This window comes from Balaenoptera ricei, chromosome 2, assembly GCF_028023285.1.
Source record: "Balaenoptera ricei isolate mBalRic1 chromosome 2, mBalRic1.hap2, whole genome shotgun sequence".
NCBI lineage: Eukaryota > Metazoa > Chordata > Mammalia > Artiodactyla > Balaenopteridae > Balaenoptera > Balaenoptera ricei.
The window spans coordinates 32,104,690-32,127,899 of NC_082640.1; the positions used below are offsets into that span (position 1 = coordinate 32,104,690).

The window sequence follows — 23,210 nt, forward strand, 5'->3', positions numbered from 1 at the left end:
ACAATTCTACTTCTAGGTATCTACCCAAAATAAAGAAAAACATATGTCCCCACAAAGACTTTTATGTGAATGTTAAAAGCAGCATAATTCATAACAGCCAGAAAGTGGAAGCAATCCAAATGTCCACCAACAAGTAAATGGATAAATAAAATGTGGTATTTACAACAATGGTACACTACTCAGAAATAAAAAGGAGCAAACTGCTGAGACATGCTACGTGAACGAACTTCAAAAACATGTACGTGAGATGAAAGAAGCCAGAGACAAAAGACCACATACTACATGATTCCATTTATATGAAACATCCAGAAAAAGCAAATCTAGAGAGACAGAAAGCAGATTAGTGGTTGCCTGGGGTTGGGACACAAGGAATCTTTTCGGGGTGAGAGAAAATTTCTAAAACTGGACTCTGTTTACTAAAAATTATTGAATTGCACATTCAGAACAGGTGCATTTTATAGTATGTACACTATACCTCAATAAACTGTTAAGAAAACACATTCTAAAATAAAGTGTTAGTAAAATGCAGGCTCAGTATCTCTTCTGAGGCATTTTACATGGCAACAAATGCATGAAGAAGCGTGCTAAGTAGGGTTCCGGAACAGGATGAGAACACCACTGGCTGCGAGAGGTGCGGGTTCTCAATGGCTGGCTCTCCATGTGTCTGTGAATTACATACGCGCTGCCGGCATGAGCTAAGGATTACTGGAAACAGTGACTTACTCTTCTTCTTTTCCCCCTAAGGCTTGTCTTGTCACTTTACTTTGTTAAAGTCAGTTGAATTTGACAGTTGGTAAAAATACTTCTGTAAGCTTCAGTAGCACAGCATATTCATGAACTATGCATGAATATATTATAAAATCAGGTAGCTTGTGGTTTATTAAACTTTATCCGTAAGCTTAAAAATGCTATTAGCTGTAAAGTTATTTAATATACAATTATTCTTTGCTTAACTGAAAGATTTTTTTTTTATTGACATCTATTCCTACCAAACACTAGACAAAATTCACATTGCTGGCTACTCAGTTCAGTCCATTTCTTGATACCAAACTGTTTCTTTAAAGTCACAATCTAGCATGAGCCAGAGGCATTTCAGCTAAAATTTGTATGAATCAGAAAGATAGCAAGATTAGAGAGAAAGGATGCTCTGCCGAGATTAATACTCTGTCTGAATCCAATGAGGGCTGTGACCCACCCTTGCCATAATACAGGAAGGCAGATTTAACACAGGGCAGAAAGTCTTGACTCCTTTCTGTTCTTCTGTCTGAGGTCTTTGTGCCACTGTTTAATAATGTGCGGGATCTGTAGTGTATCTATCTGGTGGCATGCAGTAAGTAGGAGATGGCTAAGATGCATGTAATTACTTGGGTGTGGATCCCCAGTCAAGATGGCTGGCCGGGGGACCAGTGTTGTCAGTAATGAATTACCTTGTAAGACTACAGACAGACGCTTGCTTTCCAGCATATACACAAGTTCTGCTGAATGTTTAAGGAATGCCCTGGAAAGAGAAACAGAAAAATACTGTTAAAGACCAAATTTCCACTACGAATATATTTTTTAAAGTACGTGAAGTCAAGCAAATCTGATCTTTCACGATACGTGTTTATATTCTCTATAACCGTTTGGAATTTCTTCAGTATTTATACGATTCATCAACAGAGTACAGTTTGATTTTTATATCAGGGAAATTCATTAACCTTTGTTGATTTACATGACATTCTTGACATCACCGAACTACAGAGACGGGGAAGAGATCAGTGGTTCCCAGGGGATGGGGATGGAGATGCTGGGGCTGGGGGTGGGAGCCTTGGTGACGGAGCAGCTCTGCATCCTGACTGTGCTGGTGGTCACGTAAATCTGCACATGTTAAAACTGCACAGAAACACACATGAGAGCACGTGTAAACTGGGGAGACTGGATAAGAACTGTAGTTTGTACTACTGTCGGTTTCCCGGTTTGATAACCATAGTCTAGTTATGTGAGCCGTTACCACTGGGGGAGCTGGTGAGGAGTGCATGGTCCTGTAATATTTTTGCACCTCCTGTGACTCGATAATTATTTCAGAATAATAAGTTAAGAAAAAAGGAAAGCAGTTGTACAAACCTTACATATTCTAACCACCGTGTATTTTCCAGTGAAGACAGCCATTTCTCTTCAGTTTCTTCAAATGGTTCTATAATTAATATAATTATACATATGTAATTATACACACACACTCACATATATATAGGCATATAACACTTTTGGCTTCTTAAGCTTACTTTTCATGATCAAATTGAGAGCTAGGTGATACATCAGTTTTTAACATTTAAAAGCTGGCTTTAAGAAAGTCATGCATTTGCATTTAGTCATAAAAACATTTAAGAAGGCACGTCACAATTCTGTAAGAAACAAAACAAAGCGTTCCCCAGGCCTCCATCTCCTCCCCTGTGGCTCTCCCAGGGAAATCTTGGAGAGTCTGCCCGCCTCCACCCCCTAAGCAAGCGCTACAGACCCCGGCCCCCTCCTCAGCTTCCTCACCGCAGGCCTGCCCCTCCCTCCCTCCCTCCCTGCTGCCAGCGCCCGGTTCTCATGGCCTTGGTGGCTGACCCCTGCAGGAAATGGGGCAGCTTCCTGGCGGGGCCTGTCCTGGCCTGTCTCGAGGTGCCCCTCGCCTCACGCTTCAGCCACATGCTGCTCACGGGACGGCTGAAAGACACAGTCACTGTGTTTCTTAAGCACACCCCCTCCCAGCTCTCCTTCCAGGCCGGCGCCAGTCCTGCCGCCCCGTGACAAGGGGCTCTCTCTGTGCACACTTCACACCAAAGGTGCTTTCAAGTGAGTCATCCCTCCAGGGTACATCGAAAGCACCCCAGAAGCATTTGCTCTAACAGACATATGGGAACTCTGAGGCTGCACAGATTATAACATGGCTTTGTTTGAAATTCATGTCAAGTCACGTATCTCAAAATATAACTGAATATGTTAAGGTCTTCATAAGTTTGTCTGTGAGGTAGTAGGCTGTTCTACTGAGCAGACACTTTTACAGAAGCATCCTACCAGACCTTTCATGATCTGAAAGTGATTTAATTGGTACACTTCTCCTTCAAAACTGAAAGCAGCTTAAACTTCATTTTCTAAGAGCTTCTGACATTCTCATAAAATAATAATTTGTACAAATATTTCAACGAGCCTCTACTTAAATATATACCTATTTCTAAATTTTTAAGTAATGTCACTTTTCCTGACATGCCTCATACAATGCCTCATATAATCACCCATTCATTATTTACATATATGTAAAATAGAAATGAAGTTACCATTAACACACAGTTGCTTAAGTTTTACAAAAGCCGCCTGTATTTCTTGGATATTGGGCAAGGTCTTATCCAAATCTGATTTGTAGACATCACTTCTCTGTGGATGACTTTTAGTTATGGCATTACAAATCCTAATAAAGACAAAATCCTTGAGTCAGTACTCATTCATGTATTCAACACACATTTTTTGAGTGCTTGCTGTGAGCCCAGGCACTGCTCTGAGGGCTGGGGACAGAGAGAGGGACATGCAGTCTGTGCTCTCGGTGGGGGGAGGGGGGGTAGAGGAGAGATGACAGGCCGTGGTGAACGCCGAGGGTGATGGAACGGAGTGGATGCAGGCTAGCTCGAGTCACATGGTGAGAAAACGCTCCTCCGTGACGATGATACCGGAGCTGAAGCCCTAATGGCCAGGAGCTATGCAAAGACGGGGGACAGTGTTCCAGGCAGAGGAGCTGCTAGTGCAAAGGTCCTGTGGTAGAACAGAAGCCTGGCTGTTGGACAAACATAGCGAGGGCCAGTGGGGCGATGATGACGTGTCTGAGGGAAAAAGGGTGGAGATGAGGTTGGACGACAAAGACAATCTGTCCTAGTTACGAAGAACAGAATAGCTGAAAAAACAAAGGGAATTAAAGTAATTCTTCGCTTAATAAGTTAAATAATTAAAACTGCCACTGGTTCTAAGGTTTTCTAGTTAACAGTGTTGTAGCCTTGCCTTTCACAGCTACACTCCTGACGGAGCACTTAATCTGCGACATGTCCACAAGGCAGGACAAGGTAGGACAGAATGGACATTAATCACTAACGTTGTTAAAGTGAAATTTAAATCCACGAGAGAATACAAACCTATGGGACTGCAGTCACCCTCTCCAGAAAACTGAAAGGTCATTTGAGGGTCACTTGATAGTTACTTGCTTCAGCAAATGTGGCTGTCAGTTATGGCACTGTGGAAAAAACGGACGACCTGGCTGTCCCAATAACAGACTGTGATACACAATTTCTGAGGCTCTCTGAACCTGCTTTCTAAGATCTTTTCCTTTGTTCCTCATTTATTGGACAAGTATTGAATAAATATTCAATTGCAGGTATTTCCTGGGTGCTGAATATAGCTGAACAATGGTGTGCAAAACAGACACAGTTCTGTCACCGCATGGTCTCGTAAGGACAGGCAGTAATCAAACTGTAACACACATGTACAATGAGGAACTGAAATAAGTGTTAAGAAGAAAATTAGAGCGATATAGCGAATGTGTAACTTGAGGCCAGATCTAATTTGGGAGACAGGGGAAGGCTTATCTTAAGGAAGTGACGTCTGAATGCAGGTGCAGAAAACGAGTGAGTACCGAGTGATGGGTGTGTGTGTGTGTGTGTGTGTGTGTGTGTGTGTGTGTGTGGTGGGGTGTGTGTGTGTGTGTGTGTGTGGGTGTGCGTGTGCGGAGTGCTCATGGACCAGCGTGAAGAAGGCGGCCCAGGAGGAGGGGGCAGCACAGCCAAAAGTCAGGAGATACTAAAGACCAGCAAAACCCCAGGGCGGCCGGAGCCCAGAAGGGACAGGGCGTGGTCCTGGATGAGACATGGGAGGAAGGACGAGGCCCCTCCAACACACTGGCAGAGGTGGAGCTGGGGTGGAAGGAGAGGGGTAAGGTTTCTGAAAAGTGAAGGACAGAATCTGACGACGGACTGGACGTGAAGGGAAGTGAAAGACAGGCATCAGGATGACTCCTCAGTTCCCGAGAGCAGGCTGGGGGTGGGGTGGGGCAGGGGGCGCGTGGTGCCCATATACTTGAGTTTGGTTTTGAACATGAATTTAAAGGGCCTTTGAGACCTCCACGTGGAAAGTGTCAACTTCGGTTGGAGATATAAATCTGACAGTCACTAAAGCCACTGACGCGGGTGAACTTCTTTCAGAAGGGAATACGGAATGGGAAGGGGAGGTGGCCTGAGACAAGCTCTAAGTCGTGTCTGGAGACAGGAGGACGGGGTGGCAGGGGCATGGAGTGCAGTGGGGACGAGGAGCTTCAGGAGGTGGAGGGGGGCAGAAGCCGGGGCCCGGGGAGAGCCTGGCCAACAGCGGTGCCCACTGCGTGAGGACGCCTGAGAAAGGCCTCCTGCTTCACCGACACGGAGGTCACTGGGGACCTCGGCAGATGACGGCAAACTTGCTCATGGTAGCCAATTACACCACTTTTAGTTATCGTGACTTGGCAGACCTAGGACACATCGAACTACAAGAAAAATCTGATTTGTCCTTAAGTGTCTCAACTGGAAATCACTGCACTTTGAAAGTTCATTAGAAGCAACATTAAAGTGTCAGCAACGTAAGATCTTCAAGTGTCTTATAAGCCAAAGTATTAAATTACATTTAATATAACTTAAATGTTAATTTTAATATATTTAATTCTCTCCAGAGTGGTAATTCTTGTATGGAACACATGGTGCTTCCCAGCTATCTTTAGCTAGTCAGGAGGTTACTGTACTTCTCTATGACAACGAAAGATGCCCAAGTACCAAGGATTGTCTCCCGCTCACCTCTGGTCGATCTTCCTCTGCTGCAGCACGTCTTTTATGAGGGCCGTGCGCACAAGAGCACTGCCATTCGAGTGGCTCCAGCACCAGAACTAGGAGAGAAGCACAGTCTTTACTTAACTGGGTGGAAACATGGACAATAGTATTAATGAAATCCAACAGATATCACTTACTGGCATCCTTCTTCCAACAAAAGAATGGGAGAAGATCTTTAGATCTTGGTCTGCTAAAGAACTTGGCACTACAAAGTACTCTGGAAGGCTGGAGAGGAAAACACGAATCGTAATGTAAGAGCCTGTGCTTCAGGCAGGATAAGCGTGCTCTGCAGACCCCACATTTAATTAACGTGCACCCTACTCAGTGGCCGTGCAGTGGGCACCGTGGGTGCCACTGATGAGCCTAGACATCTCATCTAAAATGCGTGCGATGTGCTCAATTATCACAGTTGTTATACTTATAGTGGGGGAACAATCCAAAGGAAGCATCTGAAATATTTTCCAGGATGACTATTAATCAAACATATGCAATTTCTGAAAAACATGTCCACCATCGTTCTCTCGACAGGCTATGGGTAGGAGATACCAGGCACACCAGACCAAACCAAACCAAGCCCACAAATCTCCCGAGAAGCTTCCACCCCCTTCTCATCTCCCCCTTCTCTGCTTCCCATCTCCCAAAGGCAGGTGGACTCTGGGACGTGGGTTAGAGAGCAGTTACTACCGGGCAAGCTCACTGCACCTGAAGACATCTCTTTTCCTTCCTCTGCTCACATGGCCAGGTAGGGGACAGAGGCAGGCCCTGTCACAGGCTTCTCAACACGTAATGCACGCTGGCCACAAAGTTCAAATTCAAGGGGAGGCAGAGGAAGACTCAAGCCGCGTGCTCCCAAGCCCCTTCCTCAGCACTGCACTCCTAGAAGGTACTCGCACTTTGTTCACAACACTGCTTATCTGAAAAAACTAAGGAGGACTTGAATGACATTAAAACAAAACATCCCCCAAATCCGAATACTAAATAATATTAAACAAGTAAAAAATTAAAAAAGAATTTTCTGGTCACTTTTGGAGGATTCTAGGAAAGAACCCCTTCTGAAAACGGGTTAAGTAAAGGGGAAAAAGTAAACATTGATACTGCCTTCCTCATACAAACTGTATTTTAGGTACTAAAGAGTTGCTGAGAGAACTGGAATATGACCAATAGCAATCCTCAATAAATGAAGGATCTGGGCAATGATCCTCACTGCTAATGAATAACCATTTTTGGCAGCTAAACCCACTCTGTAAAAGGGGAACTTAGCAGTGGGTGGAGCAGGCTGACTGCTGTGGGGCCCACAGGTTGGTCAGCGTCACAATGATGCCCGGAGCCCCGGCGATGCCACAGGGGGTGCCCAGCCCACCTGAGGAAGCGCTCTTGCCCCAAACCTGGAACTGAACCTAATTACAGCTGACCCTTGAACAACGCCGGGGTTAGGTGTGCAGACCCTCTGCACAGCTGAAAATCTGCATATAACTTATAGTTGGCCCTCCCTATACGTGCTTCTTCTACACCCATGGTTCCGCACCTGCATATTCAACCAACGGGGATCCTGCCGTACTGTAGTATTTACTGTTAAAAAAAAATCTGCGTGGAAGTGGACCCACGCTGTTCAAATCCGTGTTGTTCAAAGGTCAGCTGTAATTATTTAAGCCCCTAGAGCTAGCTAACATTTCATATACAGTAGACAGAGGAACACATTAAAGGACACCACAGTGATAAACCCAGCAATATCTAGAAAGGGAAAAAGTCCACAGAACATTTGACCTAGTTTTGTCAACAACAAAAAAATGGCAGGTAAAAAAAAGGGATGGAAGGAGACTCACAGATTAAAAAGCCTGAGACAGATCATGCAAGTTCAATGTGACCCTGATCTGAACAAACCAACCGAAAAAGACACAAGATATGAATGCAAATAAACACTGGATGATTGACAATACTACTGGAATTATTATCAATTTCTTTTCAATGGATGCTGACATTGCGATTATGTTTAAAAAAAGAAGTCCTTATCTTTAAAACAAAATATTAAAGCATTATTAAAAATAAATATTCCATTAGCCATAACTTGAAAGTTATCAATGACAGCAGAGTTTGATGATTACTCCTAAGAAGTCACTCCCAGCCATGAACCACACTGTCAAAGCTGGACTTACCAGGTGGATATCATGTAGCCCTCGTTAATGGAACAAACTCTCCACCCGGAGGCACCTGTCCTCTTGACTTCTCTGTCCCAGTCTGAGTAAGTTTCAAACAGCGGAGTTTTTTGGCTGCTGCCACCCCCAGCTCCAATGCCACCGCCTCCTCCACCTCCTGAGGGTATTCCATTAGCTTTGCTGGCTGTAAGAAAAAGCAATAGTATTAATTCTGCTTCAAATTCCCTCTCCTCTCTCCGTGCCTCCTGTCACAAACACACTGCAATGTGGCACCTCTTCCCTGTTTGTCTCCAGTCTCTCCAAGGCCCCCCTACCCGTTCCGGCCGTCCTGGGGAAGGGGCGGCCCCCCCGCAGAACAGCCCACTGTGTCCTGTCCTCGTCCAGCTCGTCCCCACCCTGTAGCACCTTCGATACCCTATCCTTCCGCTGGCTCTGCCTTCAACGCCTTCACTCACAAACGGGCAACCTTGGCTTTGAAAGGGCTTTCACGTGACCACCCTGGACCACTCTTGCTACTACGCTGCACAGTTCCCCTCCCTTTTACTGGCCACCTTCTGAAAGGGTGACCGACGCCTGCTGCTCACGTTTCCTCCTTAACTTTCAATTGTCTTCTATCCCTACCGGTTTACGGACACCATTCACAAGCCTCCCTCAACTCCCTACCCCAAGCTATGGCGTAAATCCAAGTCACTGCTAGTTTTCTCCCCACGTTTTGCCTGGAAAAATGAACGCATCCAACAATCACCTCCGTTCTCAAGCTGTCCGAATCTTTCATCTTTCCAGTGTTTACTTCTTAACCCTTTTCTATGTATGACTCGCTATGACATTCTTGGTCTCCTATCTCTACACGATTTTTCTTTGATAAGTTGACATAGATTCCTTAGCCTCCACCAGAGTGCCAGGCCACTGGAGACTCAGCAGAGGGCCTAGACTTGACCTTCCTTAGCAAGGAGCCTTCTCCACTTGAGAGGCGCGGCCACCTGCTGGGAGCATGCGCACAGCCTCAGGAGGGCCTCAGTGTGACCACAAAGAAGGGTGTCCCACAGGCAGCTTGATCTGGGTGACAGACGGCATCCCTCTCCTGGCCCAGGGTCTCCCTGTGCAGGCTGCAACCACGGCCAGTCTCTCAGCTGACAGCCCGACCGATGTTCTGCTGCACTCAGACCAGCCTGCAGCTGCCACAGGACACACTTCCTGAAATCAGGCTTTCAGGACGCTACCCTTGCCCCCAACTGTGCAATCATACTTATTTCCAACTGAATCCAGCAAACCTAAACAACTTCTCTTAAAGAGCCCTCGCAGACCTGCCCTGACCGTTACTGCCCATTATTCCCGAACTCCCATCCCACTGCAGCCGTGAAAACCCTTCTTTGTCCCGTGAACATGCCACGCCCGTTCCCGTGGACTATTTACTAAACCTGGTGCAAAACAGGTATTTTCTGAGAACCTACCACGTGCTAAGGCCTGAACACTGACAAGCGAGCTAAGATTTCACCCCTACTTTGAGGCGTTGGTGACAGCGCGCCGGGTGGATGAGAGCGATGCGGGTGGAGGGGGAACCCACTGCGACTGGGGCTGCAGGCTGGGGCGGGAAGGTCTCCGACCCGAGCAGCTCTGAGCAGAGTCCTGAAGAACCAGCCAATGCAAACGCTCGCAGGTGGCTGGTGAGGAGGAGACAGGCGTGCTGCGCAGAGCGGGACGTAAGACATGCGGAAGGACGGCACAGCGTCGAGTAATGAACTACAGCGAGCGCACTAAGGGTGCCAGAGGTGGCGGAAGGAAGGCTGGGAAACGCGACGGGGCCTAGCCTCTCAAGCCGTGCTGCACCAGACAGGAACCACCAGCCACACGTGCTGCTTAAATTTCAACTGAAATTTAAATTAAACAAAGATTTTAAAATCAGTTCCTCAATTGCACCAGGCACATTCAAGTGCTCAACGGCCACATGTGGCCAGTGGCTTCTCTACTGGACGATGCAGGTGACAGAACATTCCCATTACTGGATGGCGCTACTCTAGATTATGAAGGGTCTCAGGTGCCAGGCTAGCACTTTTGCATTTTATCCTTTAAGTGGCATCAGAATTATAATTATGATGCTTCCGATTTTAACAGAGCTTGTTAAAAATTAAAATGCTACTTCTAAGCCCATATCCTGGTGGGCCACTCTGTCTCAGTGCCTGCTCTGGAGTAACAACCACCAGAAGACATGCTGGGGAGCTGGGACTTGTGATCTCTCCAGAATGCGGAACCTGCGTGGAACTTCCAGGCAATTCCCATTTCACATGCTGTGTAGCAGAGCACCAAAAACCACAGCAAGCTAGCCAATACTAGAAAACCTAAGGAATTCATCATATGACCAAATTAAAGGGGAAAAAACCCTCGCAAGTGCAGAAAAACATTTGATAAGAGTCCAACACGTGCTCATGATATAAAATACAGAAAAATTTAGCAAATTGGGAATCAAAGGGAATTTCCTTCACTTGATAAAGGGTACTTATCAGAAACACGCAGCAAACATCATCCTCGTTAGAACCAGGAACAGACACACTACCTGCTACCATCATTACTAAGCAACACTGCACAGAGGTCCCCACCAGGCAGTGACCACCACCACCAAAAGAGAAGCTGAAAGAACACACTGGAACATTGTAAAGAGCTATGTAAATACTTAGCAGCTCAGCCCTAGCTGGGAATCCAGACCTGCATACTTTTCAGTGTTCTGAGGTTACAGACTTAGGAAGCTAGGCTGAGAACATGCTCACTGTTTACAAGATTGGTCCTCTGGCAAAACATATAAAGTCTCAAGATCTAACTAAGAATAGGTGAATTCTTCTGAACACAAAGTGACAGCAACTACAAGATCTTGTACTGTTTGCTATTTCACAGGTTTTACTTGTTCAGAACCGGTCCATTTCTCAGCAACCAGGACCAGATCTCTGATACACTCAACATCTTCAGTGAGAGCTTATTATGGAATGTGTAGCAGGTACCCAATCTGCCATTACAAAGTCTGGAAATTTTAATGCTTTTCAGAAAGTCCCAGAGGCCCGATGCCTGTGGCCTGCTCTACTAGTGGATTACTAATAGGGGCTGCAGCAACAGACTGGCCAAGCCAGTCGTCTTAGGAAGATCTGGCTCCCCTGACGGTTACCTGACTGAGGTTTTAGGACACCCCTCCTCAGCCAACTGAAAATGAAACAAGGTCAGCCCTCCTGACCGTCACTATCTTCCGTGACACAGTTCACAAGTCTAATCCTAGACCGAGTTGAAATGATCTTAAGAGTTTCCACTTAACTAGCCCCCTCCATATTCAGAATGGCCTCAAGCAACAGTAAAGACAATAAAAGTGGTCAACAAATGAAAAGAAAGCCTATCACTTTGATGGCACTGCAGAAATGAGAAGTCACAAAGAAGGGCAAAGAAGGGAAAAACAGAACTGCGATCATTAAGAAGTTCAAGAGAGCGGAGTCAACAAAGCGGTTCGGACAGGAGATTCGGACTTGGTGGGCCTGGGGTGGGGCCGGCATGGCTGTCCTTCTAAAAGCTCCCCCAGGGATCCCGGCGCTCAAGGCTGGTGCGCTCCTATTCCCGAGACACGAGAACCAATCACAACCATTTACAGCTACACTGAGAATATTTTAAAAACTGACAAGCAACAAACTTTAAAAATTTCTACACTATTTCAAATGGATTTTGTCCTCTGTAAGTGGTTTTCAAATAAGCATCTAAAGGAAAACCTAATACTAAGACCCATGTTTAAAAAAAAGGATAAAATCACAAAGTAAAATAACGTCACTGAAAACGTCCATCTTCTGCTGTGAGCCTACACTGCACCTTGAGATTATGTCACCGCATCTGCAAGCAGGTGTCTGTCATGCAGTGGAGCTGCCAACACTGAGGCGGCAGGTAACCTGAGGTTTTCAATTCTTTAGTCCAGAAGTATGACGAAGATGGATCTGTATTTTTGGGACATTATTTGTCCAATAATAAGCTGACTAGTGAAAACAGCGTCCTCGTGGGTTCTTTCAAGTTAAAAGAGCAAAAATAGAACCATCGTTCCTGTTTGTGCCAGCGCCTCCCGCGGTGTCAGCGTGTGGAGTGTCCCGAAGTCTCTGGGTGCTGGGCATCTCCCATACTTCGCGATCCTCACAGAAGTACCTGGATGACTGACTTTTCACTCAAGTGATGCCGAACACGAAAGAAAACCTCAGAAGGCCTAAGGCCAGCTAAAAGATTCTTAGACAATTGCAGGGGACATCCTCTAGCTTCACATCTTATTTGTGGAAACAGCTTTGTCACCTACCTGCCTGCAAAAAGGACTTCTTTAATCCAGCCAATGAATCAAGGTGTCATCCAGAAGTTCAAGAGTGGATTATTGGGCCTCTTTCACTCACAAATTAATGAATTCTGACTGCAGTGTGTGGAAATTTCAGGCTTCTTTTGCTCTTAAAGGTGCAGTTTATGCTTCTGCAACAGCATGGAAGGATATGAAAGGATGTTACCCTATGAGGAATCTTAACAAAACTTTGGCCAAGTGTTATGTTTATGAAGTGACTGTCAAGGAGGAGGAGTCTGAAGGATGCAATATAAAAAGTGTTCCTGAATATTTTAAGTGTTACTTATCAATTGTTATTTTCTCCACAAGCTACATATGAGAAGATACAGAGAAGTGACTGACGGGAATAAGGAAACCAGTAGTAGGAAAGCTATGGACTGAATAAACTGTTATCAACCCAGAGATGCCCACGAGGAACGGATGAAGACAACCGTGAGAAGTAACTGAAGCAGGCATCACGTCACCAAACGCATAATGAAGTTCACTGTACTTGCTGAACATTGTGCAGAACTCATGGGTCTGTACCCTGGACTGAATCGTTTCTACTAGGAAAAAGGTATCATCCAGAATTGGTCTTGATCATCAACAAATGCAAGTGGGAATCAAAGGCTCTCCTACGACTCTTGTGCCCCTTCCCTTGAAGCTTTCATCTCAGTTACTCTCTCGCAACTCTGGGTGAGAGTCCTGTTGAGGATAACCCTGATGATCATGGTCTGTAGCCTGAAGATGCGCCAAAGGAACATTTGCCTAGCTACTAGTGCGGATCTACAATACTTTATTTTCTGACAATAAGTGAATTTTCTTTATGTTAAGAAATAAACTTTAAAAATTAGTTGATTGGTCAAGCCTAGGTTACAATTAGTTGCACTATGATAAGAAAAATTAAATTATAAGTATTTCGTTATCCCATTTCTGTTAGTACCGTAAGATAAAAGCTATGACCTTTGCATCATCTCTATGGTGTTTACAAGTGTACTTATACCATATGCATCTGCAGATACTGTGTATTGTTCCTACATTTTAATGCATTTACAATACAGTGATACTGGAATATACTTTTATTATACAGATTATTTAAATTACTATATATGTTCTGAGGTAACAAAATGTAAAGGACCAGTAAAATTAATAATTTATAGGCTGCCTGTCCAGACCATGCTGGCTGGGGTGAACGGTCCTTTCACTATAAACGTGTAGCTGAGTTATCTCTCTCCCTTAAAGACTGGAAGAGCACATGACCCAGCAGGCAAATGGACACGTGGTCACTAACCTACGAGGGGCTAATGTCAGACATGACCTCATTGTTTTTTCTCTAGCCTTTTATGAGGTTAAAAAAAAAGAAAACTGGTTGATCAAAATTACATTTGTATATAAAAAGAATGCACAGGGCTTCCCTGGTGGCGCAGTGGTTGAGAATCTGCCTGCCAATGCAGGGGACATGGGTTCAAGCCCTGGTCCGGGAAGATCCCACATGCCGCGGAGCAACTAGGCCCGTGAGCCACAACTACTGAGCCTGCGCGTCTGGAGCCTGTGCTCCACAACAAGAGAGGCCGCGATAGTGAGAGGCCCGCGCACCGCGATTAAGAGTGGCCCCCACTTGCCGCAACAAGAGAAAGCCCTCGCACAGAAACGAAGACCCAATGCAGCCATAAATAAATAAATAAATAAAAATTAAAAAAAAAAAGAAAAGAAAAATATCCCCCAGGAATCTGAAAACAAAGACTAGATTCCAAAATAATTACTGTGAATGTACAGGGAGCATATCTCTTTAAAAAAAAAAAAAAAAAAAAAGAATGCACAGAATTACACGATCACTTGGAATATTCCTTGGTGATGTCATCACTGACATATATGTGTACAGAATTATTCACTTTTATAAAAACCGTTTAAAATACACTTGTCCTTTGGATGAATGCTCATCTTCCTTTCATGAATCTTATTCAGAAATATAAAATGAATATTTTGACAATCTTAATGAAGTCCACTAAAAAGTTTAGCTATTTCAGCTTCTGCATGAAATCACACCTTGCCAAAAAAAGATCATGAGTTTCAAATATCTTTTAATTTTCTGTCAGTTTTCTTAAAAGATAAGATTACTTTAAGTCAAGTTACCAATTAATAGGCAGGGAGGGAGAGGTATCTTCCTTCATCATAAAATACAAGCCAGTGACTATAGGCAAAATACTTGACATGATTCTCATAAGCCTATGTTTACAGTTGCTTATAGGTTCTTCCCCGTCACTTTTTAAATGTTATCTGACAAATGTTATCTCTTTTAGTATATAGTGCTTACTTCTCTAACAGTTATGAAGCTAATAATTCTACAATCATTAAAGCTCATGTACTTGGAGGCTTCTCATAAAACATAAGAATAAAATTTAGACAATGTAAAGTTAGTCACAATAGTTAATATTTTCATATTTACCTGAATTGTGGTATTTTTTCCCAACATATTCAAATGCAAAGAGTAGCTGGAGGTCTGTTGGCTGGGAATAATGAGCTATTGCAAGGCATACCTAGGAAAAATTCTACATTTAGAATTGATTTCAACATACTTAGTTAAATGAAATGTACAATAAGGCCTTGAGTGCGGGAGCGTCATCTGGGGCAGGGATTATAGACTTATTTCCATGTTTTCCTGTTGACCTAGAGTGTGAAAGAGCTCCTTAATGCCAGGGATTTCATTCATTGTTGTGCCCCATGACACTGTTTAATCTTTAGTGACTACATGCTAAGTATTCAGTAAGTGTTTGCTGAGTTGAATTTTAACAAGAATGTACTTTTATTCAGATAAACAAAACTTGAAAACTAATGAAGCATTCTCCAAAAAGGCAGTGACATATCCACTCCTAAAAAAAAGAAAAAGAGAAGTTTCATTTTTTATGGACTATAATGATTTAATACCATCAATTTGGAAGGCTTACTGTTAGGTATGAACTTTTAATGTTCTTACCTCATGCATTAAAAATCTAAACTTAATAGAAAAGCTACAATTTTTTCTTACAAAAAATAAAAATTAGTAAGAAATCCAGAGGTACATGGGTGGCTCAAAGAGGTACATCAAAAAAACTGTGTTTAAATAAAATGGTTTGAGACTATGCCTATGGTGGAAAAAGTGTGGGCTTTGGAATCCAACAGATGAGGGCTTGAATCCCAGCTCTACCAAGCACCTGCCATGTAACCTGTGTGAAGTCAACTCATCTCTCGGAGCCTTGATCTGCGCACCTGTACAATGAAGATAATACCTAGGCTGCGGTGAGGATGAATAACTTTAGCATACACTTGGCCTCGGGAGGAGGGCCACGTGTGGAAACATGGCTGCGATTACCCTCTACTGCTGTTGGAAAGAATGAAGGATAGTGCTCTGTGCTCATAAAGCCCTGAACTAGACCATGGGAGAAAACACTCTTAAATGAGCAAAGAAGACAGAAGAAACTGAAGACATATGCAAGGACAGAATAATAGATGTTCTTACTTCAAAAGATTAAGCATCATTTAGAAGAAAAAGCATTAAGCCAGAATGATATACTTTTGACAGTGAGCAAGCAAGAAGTTTAGTTAATTGTTAGTCCATGTCAAATTAGCGGTGTCTGGGGTGGGTTGATGCAAATTCTATTGACTGGTAAGTATGTGTCAGTTGCTTGTTTAAAATATATTTTAAGAGTCTTCTAGAATAAATGTTTCCTGTCTTACTAAATTAAAACATACATCTAAGAGAACAGAGTTATCATTAGTTTTAGTTTTGACTAAAAACAACAACAACAAAGAAAGCTCCTTGAAACTTACGTAATACCCTGCTTTTCTTAATGCCTATGGGAGAGCTTTCTATGAGAGTCCCACCCAGGAAATTTAGGAGACAGTGACCTACATTCCCATCCCCTACCTGTTCAACAGTCTTTAAAGCACTTCTTCCAGCAGCAAACTACTGAAATCCACACCTTGAAAAAGTCCTCCTCACTTCCTGTTCCTCTGGGCACCATATTTAGTTTATAAGCTTTGTTGCACTTTTCTCAAGATTCTTTTTCATTTTTGTCCCATTTTTCTACACCATCATAGTCACAACCTTAAGCCATACTCGCCTTACGGCATCTCTGTGGGTTTCCCTACATTCTCAAAAAAAAAAAAAAAAAAAAAAAACAACAACACTTAAAGGTTCTCTTCCAAAGATCAAATTTTGACCAACAACTTGGTTCTCTGGATAATCTGCTGTGGTTCCCAGATACCTGCATACTGAATTAAACCTTCTTATTCTAGATTCTTCACCAAACCAGCTCTCCACTACCAGCCATCCTGTGCCCTCCCCACCACCCCTCAGCCGTCCCTGGTCTAGAAGCACATATTGTGTCTGACTCAGTCCTAGCCATCCCCTCGGCTACACTCTGCTCGAGAAACCCTTCCCCGCTGCTTAGCCAACCACGCTGTCTCTGTCCTCACCAGCCTTCCCAGACCGAGCCAATTGCACAGTATTGACTGTGGAAACCCTCCCGTTCTCTCTGAATAACAATAGTTCCAACAGAAAGCATCTCTTCAGTTAACTGTGCTTATGGAGCGGTACTTTCCAGGTCTTCACCCAATAGTCATGAGAGTGGATAAAAAGGAGGACATAGGGTTCTTTGTTTTACTTCCACCACAAAGTTCAATTCCTCAAGGGCAGGCACTACGTCTCCTTCCTTCAACAGGTATTTACAGAGCCGCCGCCACCACATCCTAAGCCCTAGGGATGCGGGAGTGAACAAACAGACACAAACCCTGTTCTCATTAAGCTTACATTCTAGTCGGGAAGACAGACACTAAACCAGAGAAACAGGAAAGACTACAGTAAATTAGACAATGATAAGTGCCAAAGGGGAAAATAAATCCAGCAGGGAAGAGGATGTACAGTGTTACAGTGAGGGAAGAAGAGAGCAGGTTAATAATTTAGAGAAGGAGACCAGGAGAGGTCTCTCTGCACAGATCTGAGGAAGCCCTGAAGACCCCTGCATTTCTGCCATCTCATCAGTAGCTTTCTGGAGGTGCTTTGTGCTTAATAGCTGCTGCACTAAAAATACTAGTTCACAAAATAAGTTACTAATATAGTCAGGAAAATGCTCCAATTCAATAATACTAGATATCACTTTCTCTGAGACATTCAGAAAGCAGTCATGGGCCTTGTTTACACAAAAGAAATCCACACATCACTGATGATGGAATATTTTTTTTATGGCCACAAAGCCTATCTGCTAGGCAAAACCCAACGTAGCCCATTTCTAAAAAGCCCTTAAAATAGCACAACCTCACATTTATAAAGGTTAGGAAACAAATGAGTTTATTTAATGGCATCCACATTTAAAGAAGACTATAAATACTGTAATAATATGAAACCAACTCAGTTTAATCACTGGCACAATGGTTGATTTTGGGGGGAGAAGGGGACACAGCCTGAACTATAGATGTTGTTTAGCAGTGTAACCACAAGTGTGTAGGACTTAGCTCAGGTAACCTCAGTACGGGTTACCTCTGGGAACCCTGACAAAGGCACACACAACTTGTGTCATCCAGGTTACATTCCTGTTGTCACTGCAGGACACTCTGAGAAGATCGAGAAAGCCAGGAGTCCTCTTCCTTGAGCTTTTTCCCAGAAGTCCTCTTCCTTGAGCTTTTTCGTACACACTATTTAAAAAGCCTACACCCACATTCCTAGATTCCATCACTAAGAGTTTGACTTAAAAAAGTAGGTCTCATTTTCATGTAAAATTATTCTAATTTTGCAATGTACTCCCTAAGTGTTAAAAAATTTCAGAAAAACTCTCTCTACATCTTTAAAAACTGCCTCTGAAATAGTTCATTTGGCCTATCAGAGAAAATGAAGAAAATATTTATTAAAGACATTAAATTATGGTAAATATTTAATTGGAGGAAAAAAAGTAAACTACTTTTGAGGTGATTTTTGGACCAAGGCTGATATTCTTTTCTGGACAGAAGCCAGAAGTACCCACGGTTGGTGGTTTCTCCTCCCAGACCAGCTGGGGGCACAGCACTGGAGAAGATTAACACACAGCCAGTGCTGGCACGTGGGCAAACAAAACTGGTTTCCTGTATTTCTGTGGTCTGAAAGCCACCGAGGAGTAAGTCTCAGATTAAAGGCAAAAATGGCAATTCAGGAAAGGCCAACTTGTTCTTTAAATAGATGAGTTGAATTTTTATTTCTAGAAAGTATGCCTGAACAAGTGGTTCAGAGCCAACTAATTTGAGAATAAAGTGGAGACAAATGGCATATATTTCACTTACTATCTTATATATATATATATATTTTTTTTTTTTTTTAATGTAAGTGATAAATCATTAAAAACAATCTTTTGCCCCTCAGCAAAGGTTCTTCAAAAGGAAATGGTGGCTCAAAGTTGCTTTGAGGCCAGATGTCCAATTCTAGATATCCAAATTCCTTTTCTCTTTACATAGACCTATCCCCAAAATCCTTATTTACAATCCAAGAATAATGAGGATGAATGTCATCTAATTTTGTCGTAATACTACTCAGGAAATACCAACTAGATTACCAGAAGGCTTTAGAGCAATAATTAACAAAATGTGAACCAATTTAGCATTCTGAGATTTCACAATTCAAATAGGAATATAACTGCTTTCAGTACTTCCAAAAATAATCAATGGTTTACCCACCAGAGAACTCTGAACACGCATCTGGTCATTTTAAAACAATTCACAAAAATCAAAGCATTTCCAGAGAAAACTTAGCATTCAAAGTTTCCAGGAGGTAGAATCAAGCTGTAACTCCCCAACTGTTACCTAATTTTAGATGAAAACTTTCACTTGAAATAACACGGTGTGCTAGAATTTTTGTTTTTAACTCATGAAGCCATTAAGCTTTGGCAGCCATACATGACTTAACCCTTTGTGTTTGAAAACATGTAAATCAGGGAAAAATTTCTCCATTTATATTCTTAATGCCAATGCTTCTTTTCTGTGTTTCCCCCCTTATGACTGTACAAAGACAAAAAGAATATTTCTTTTGGGTCTGAGGTAACTGCTTTTTATATTTTACAACAGTGGGGAAAGGATTTTTGCCAGAAACCTGGTCTTGGGAAAGGGCATAAAAAATTGGACCAGCCTAGCCTGTTTTGAGTAGACAGTTCAATGAGGCCCCCTATAGCACTTACCAGCAGCAACAACAGGGAAGGGATATTCTGAATTTCCACAGCACTTTTTATCTGTTTCATTCATTTGGAAGCTAATCATTTATGTGTGAACATCTTTTATGCTGCTACTTTGTACTGTTGTTTTCATTTGTTCATGCTTTATCTCCTCAACTAAACTTAGCGCACTGCCTCACACATCAAACATGACCAACAAGTACTCTAGATGGTGCAAGAACGAGCCAGATAATTATGCTTTGCAATGACTGAAATACTGTCATCTGAAAAATAGAGGAGAGAATGGGAGAGATATCAACTTTCTAAAAGAATATTGGGCCACTGTATCAATTTCTTATTTCAAAAATATCATGTCCTAACACCATCTCCTAAGTTCCATGGTGCCCCTATTCTTGAAATGATACACATCCTGAAGGTAACGTTTTCACAAGCAGATTCCTGATGCTCTGATTAAATTACAACTATATCTGAGTTCAAGAAAGTAACTTGGCTAAACTATTTTATATGCAGTCTACTACCTAATTAATTCTAAAGTCTTTCTACATAAGAATAGGCATCTCAAATTAGTAAAATGCCAAAATCACAAACTGCAGAATTGAACGGCTAAAAGTAGCCTTAAAAGTTATCTAGCTGAATTTCCCATCCTGCAGCATGAAGAAAGTAGTTATACACACTCTACCTGAAAATGTTTAGCCATAGATCCCACCACCATTCTGCTACATAACCTGGCTGCAATGGTCAGACATTTTCAGACATTCATTTCGTGTTTGCCCTCCTATAAAGAAACTATTGACTCTGGTTCTAAAAATAAATCTATCACCTCCTCACCAAACCATAAGAAGACAGCTGCCTTAAGATCTTTCTGACAGCCACATTTTGATATCAACAGAAAATTTACTGCAGTAAGTCTACTGACCATGGAAAACAAATGCACCCCTTTTTGGTGGCACAAAAGCTCCCTCATTGTTCCTCTATTCCCGATACATGAGAGCAGGCTTCTCCTGGAGATTCTGTTACTATTCTCTGCATTTGCTGAACCATAGACTGGCCCGGGGGGCTTTAGGACCACCAGCTTCACTCCTCTGCTAAACCCAAAATCTGGAATCAAAGAAGGAGGAATTTCTGCCCTTGAATCTTACTCCACGAGTTTGCAATAAACATTCCCCAGAAGGCAGGGGAAAAACAACCCAATTAAAAAGTCCCTAGCTTTTAGCCGCCTGTGTGGAATATCACTCAAATTAATTCATTAAAATTTCTCTAAAGCACTAATATTTATTAGGCCCCTCTGATAACTACACATTTACCTAACCCTTATGTAACCTAAGTCTAGCTTTTAGTTTGTTGATAAAGCTCTGAGGTACTGAATTAAAAGTCTTACAAACCTCAATTACAATACATCACCATCTTTTCAATCTTTTTAACCAAGAAAAAAATGGCTGGTAATGGTCTTAATGTAAAAGATATGCATGACAGCCTTTCATATTTTAGGAGCTGATTAAAAAATTACATAGAATACTTTAAAGCAGCCATAAACTAGTCCAAGGAAACAGTTCTATTAACGTTCCTGGCTTTGACTTTACATAAGGAGATAACTTTCCCTAAAAAAACCAAAAATTTGAGCAACTGAGAAATGAGAACTTCCATACAGAACTGCAACTGGTAAATATAGTGCAAAACCCATGATAAAACTTAACAGGATTACCTTTTTGGCACTTTCAGGACCTGATTCATCAAAGCGAAATCTCACAATTCTGAAATCTTTACAGTAAATAATTAACTCTGTTGGATTAAATTTCAGCTTCTGGTTTGGGCCCAGGACTTTCTGCTTCCTTTTGTGGTCATTTACTAAAAAATAAAAAAATAAAAAAATTTCTTTCTTGATATTCACTCTTTAGTACACTTTAACAAATTCTTACTGAAAACAATCGGAAGGTCACCCACCACTCAGTTCTGCTTCTCTAGAATCTTTCATATTTGTGTATAATTCCTAGAACTTTGGGGGATCAGTTTTAACTTTGCTTTTGACGATATTAAAGATATTTCTTTGCACAAAACCACCACCATCTATATTTAATGATTAAAATTTTAATTAAAAAGAGGACAAATACTAGAATATATAAAAAGCCATATATTTTGGGACTTCCCTGGTGGCGCAGTGGTTAAGAATCTGCCTGCCAATGCAGAGGACACGGGTTCGATCCCTGGTCCGGGAAGATCCCACATGTCATGGAGCAACTAAGCCCGCGTGCCACAACTACTGAAGCCCGTGCACCTAGAGCCCGTGCTCTGCAACAAGAGAAGCCACTGCAATGAGAAGCCTGCACACCGCAACAAAGAGTAGCTAGCCCCCACTCGCCGCAACTAGAGAAAGCCTGCATGCAGCAATGAAGACCCAATGCAGCCAAAAATAAATAAACAAACAAACAAATGAATATTTTTTAAAAGTCATATATTTTATATCTCCATTTAAAAATAATTTATTGATTTCTTTTCCATTAATTTTCCTGGGACTCAAAAAAAAAAGGAAAAAGCAAAAAACCTACAGAAATAAAACTCTAGCCCAAGTATTTGAGAGGTGTAACTCTTCAAGCAAGAATTCCCGAGTAGAACCAGCTTTTAGGGGCTGAGTGAAGAATAATACATACCTGTGACTATTTGCTCAATACATGTTAAAGGGACATCATGTTCACCAAGAAGAAGGTTTCTATAATGGAATTTCTGAAATAAAAAAATACATTCATTTAAATTATTTTCCCAATAACTTCACGATGGTAATATGAGCCTTACTTTTAGGTGTGATGAGAAATTGCGACGACAATCTCTAAAAAGAACAAAAGCTTTTGCCTGTGCAGCTATGACAATTCTAAGGCTGTAGTTATCACAGAACACACTTCAGTAGGAAAGTAAGGGGAGGAAGAGAGAAACACATACTGTGTTCACATTCTCTCCACCTTTCTCCCCACATTTTAAACAATAAAATTAAGTCAAGTTATATACTACAATGTCATTATAACATACAGGATATGTAATATTATACTGTCAATCACTTCACAGGCAAACACTTGCATATCTAGTTCTGGTTAAACAGTCACCAAAATAATAAAAAAAAGGGGCTCCAAAGTCATCAGATTTTAATGGGTAAAATCACGGCTTGATTTTCACAATGGAGATTTTAGAGCAGAAAATAACTTTTTAGAGCAGAAAGTCTACTCGAAATAAAAATCTTTAGTCAAACTACAGCTTACTTTTTAAACCCATTTTTTTATACACACTTTCAGACTAAGGACATTGTTGATGTTGATGCTATTAACCTTCTGTTGGTAGGGCACTGGCTTATTTTTCCTATTAGTGGTATTGGATTTAAGCTATTCTAGGTACATGGGTCTCATTTATAGTGAAATCTGGGGCCAAAGATCGAAATAAAGCCAAAAATAATAGGAAAAACCCAAGTTTACAGCCAAATAAGCTAGTGTCTCTACATACTGGGTATCTGTAAATGCCTTAAATTTAGTCTAAATATACCTACAGATTGCAATAGATTGAAATACACTTATCCATAGTTACATACTTCAGTCAAAAGTTTAGAGTTAACATCCAAATATTACTATTACAAATAAAGGTCTACGGAGTAAAAGTGTATATATAACACTTTACAAATCAAAACAGAAAATAGGAGTTGAGGAAAAGTCCAGGATTTTTAAGTTAGGCAAACGAA

General features: G+C 42.0%; 1 protein-coding gene across 2 annotated transcripts in view; it reads right to left on the bottom strand.

Annotated features, from left to right (window-relative positions):
* MTMR10 (myotubularin related protein 10) overlaps positions 1-23,210 on the bottom strand; it is a 44,920-nt gene that overhangs the window by 9,344 nt on the left and 12,366 nt on the right. The window contains exons 4-12 of one of the 2 annotated variants that reach the window (XM_059912296.1): positions 22,141-22,213; positions 21,198-21,340; positions 14,773-14,863; positions 8,012-8,195; positions 5,996-6,083; positions 5,826-5,914; positions 3,300-3,430; positions 2,104-2,173; positions 1,428-1,498 (exon numbers count right to left, since the gene is read on the bottom strand). In XM_059912296.1, coding sequence (XP_059768279.1) covers positions 1,428-1,498; positions 2,104-2,173; positions 3,300-3,430; positions 5,826-5,914; positions 5,996-6,083; positions 8,012-8,195; positions 14,773-14,863; positions 21,198-21,340; positions 22,141-22,213 — 940 coding nt within the window. Of the gene's footprint in view, positions 1-1,427; positions 1,499-2,103; positions 2,174-3,299; positions 3,431-5,825; positions 5,915-5,995; positions 6,084-8,011; positions 8,196-14,772; positions 14,864-19,501; positions 19,759-21,197; positions 21,341-22,140; positions 22,214-23,210 lie in introns of those variants that run through there. The other variant, XM_059912297.1, reaches the window with a different exon arrangement.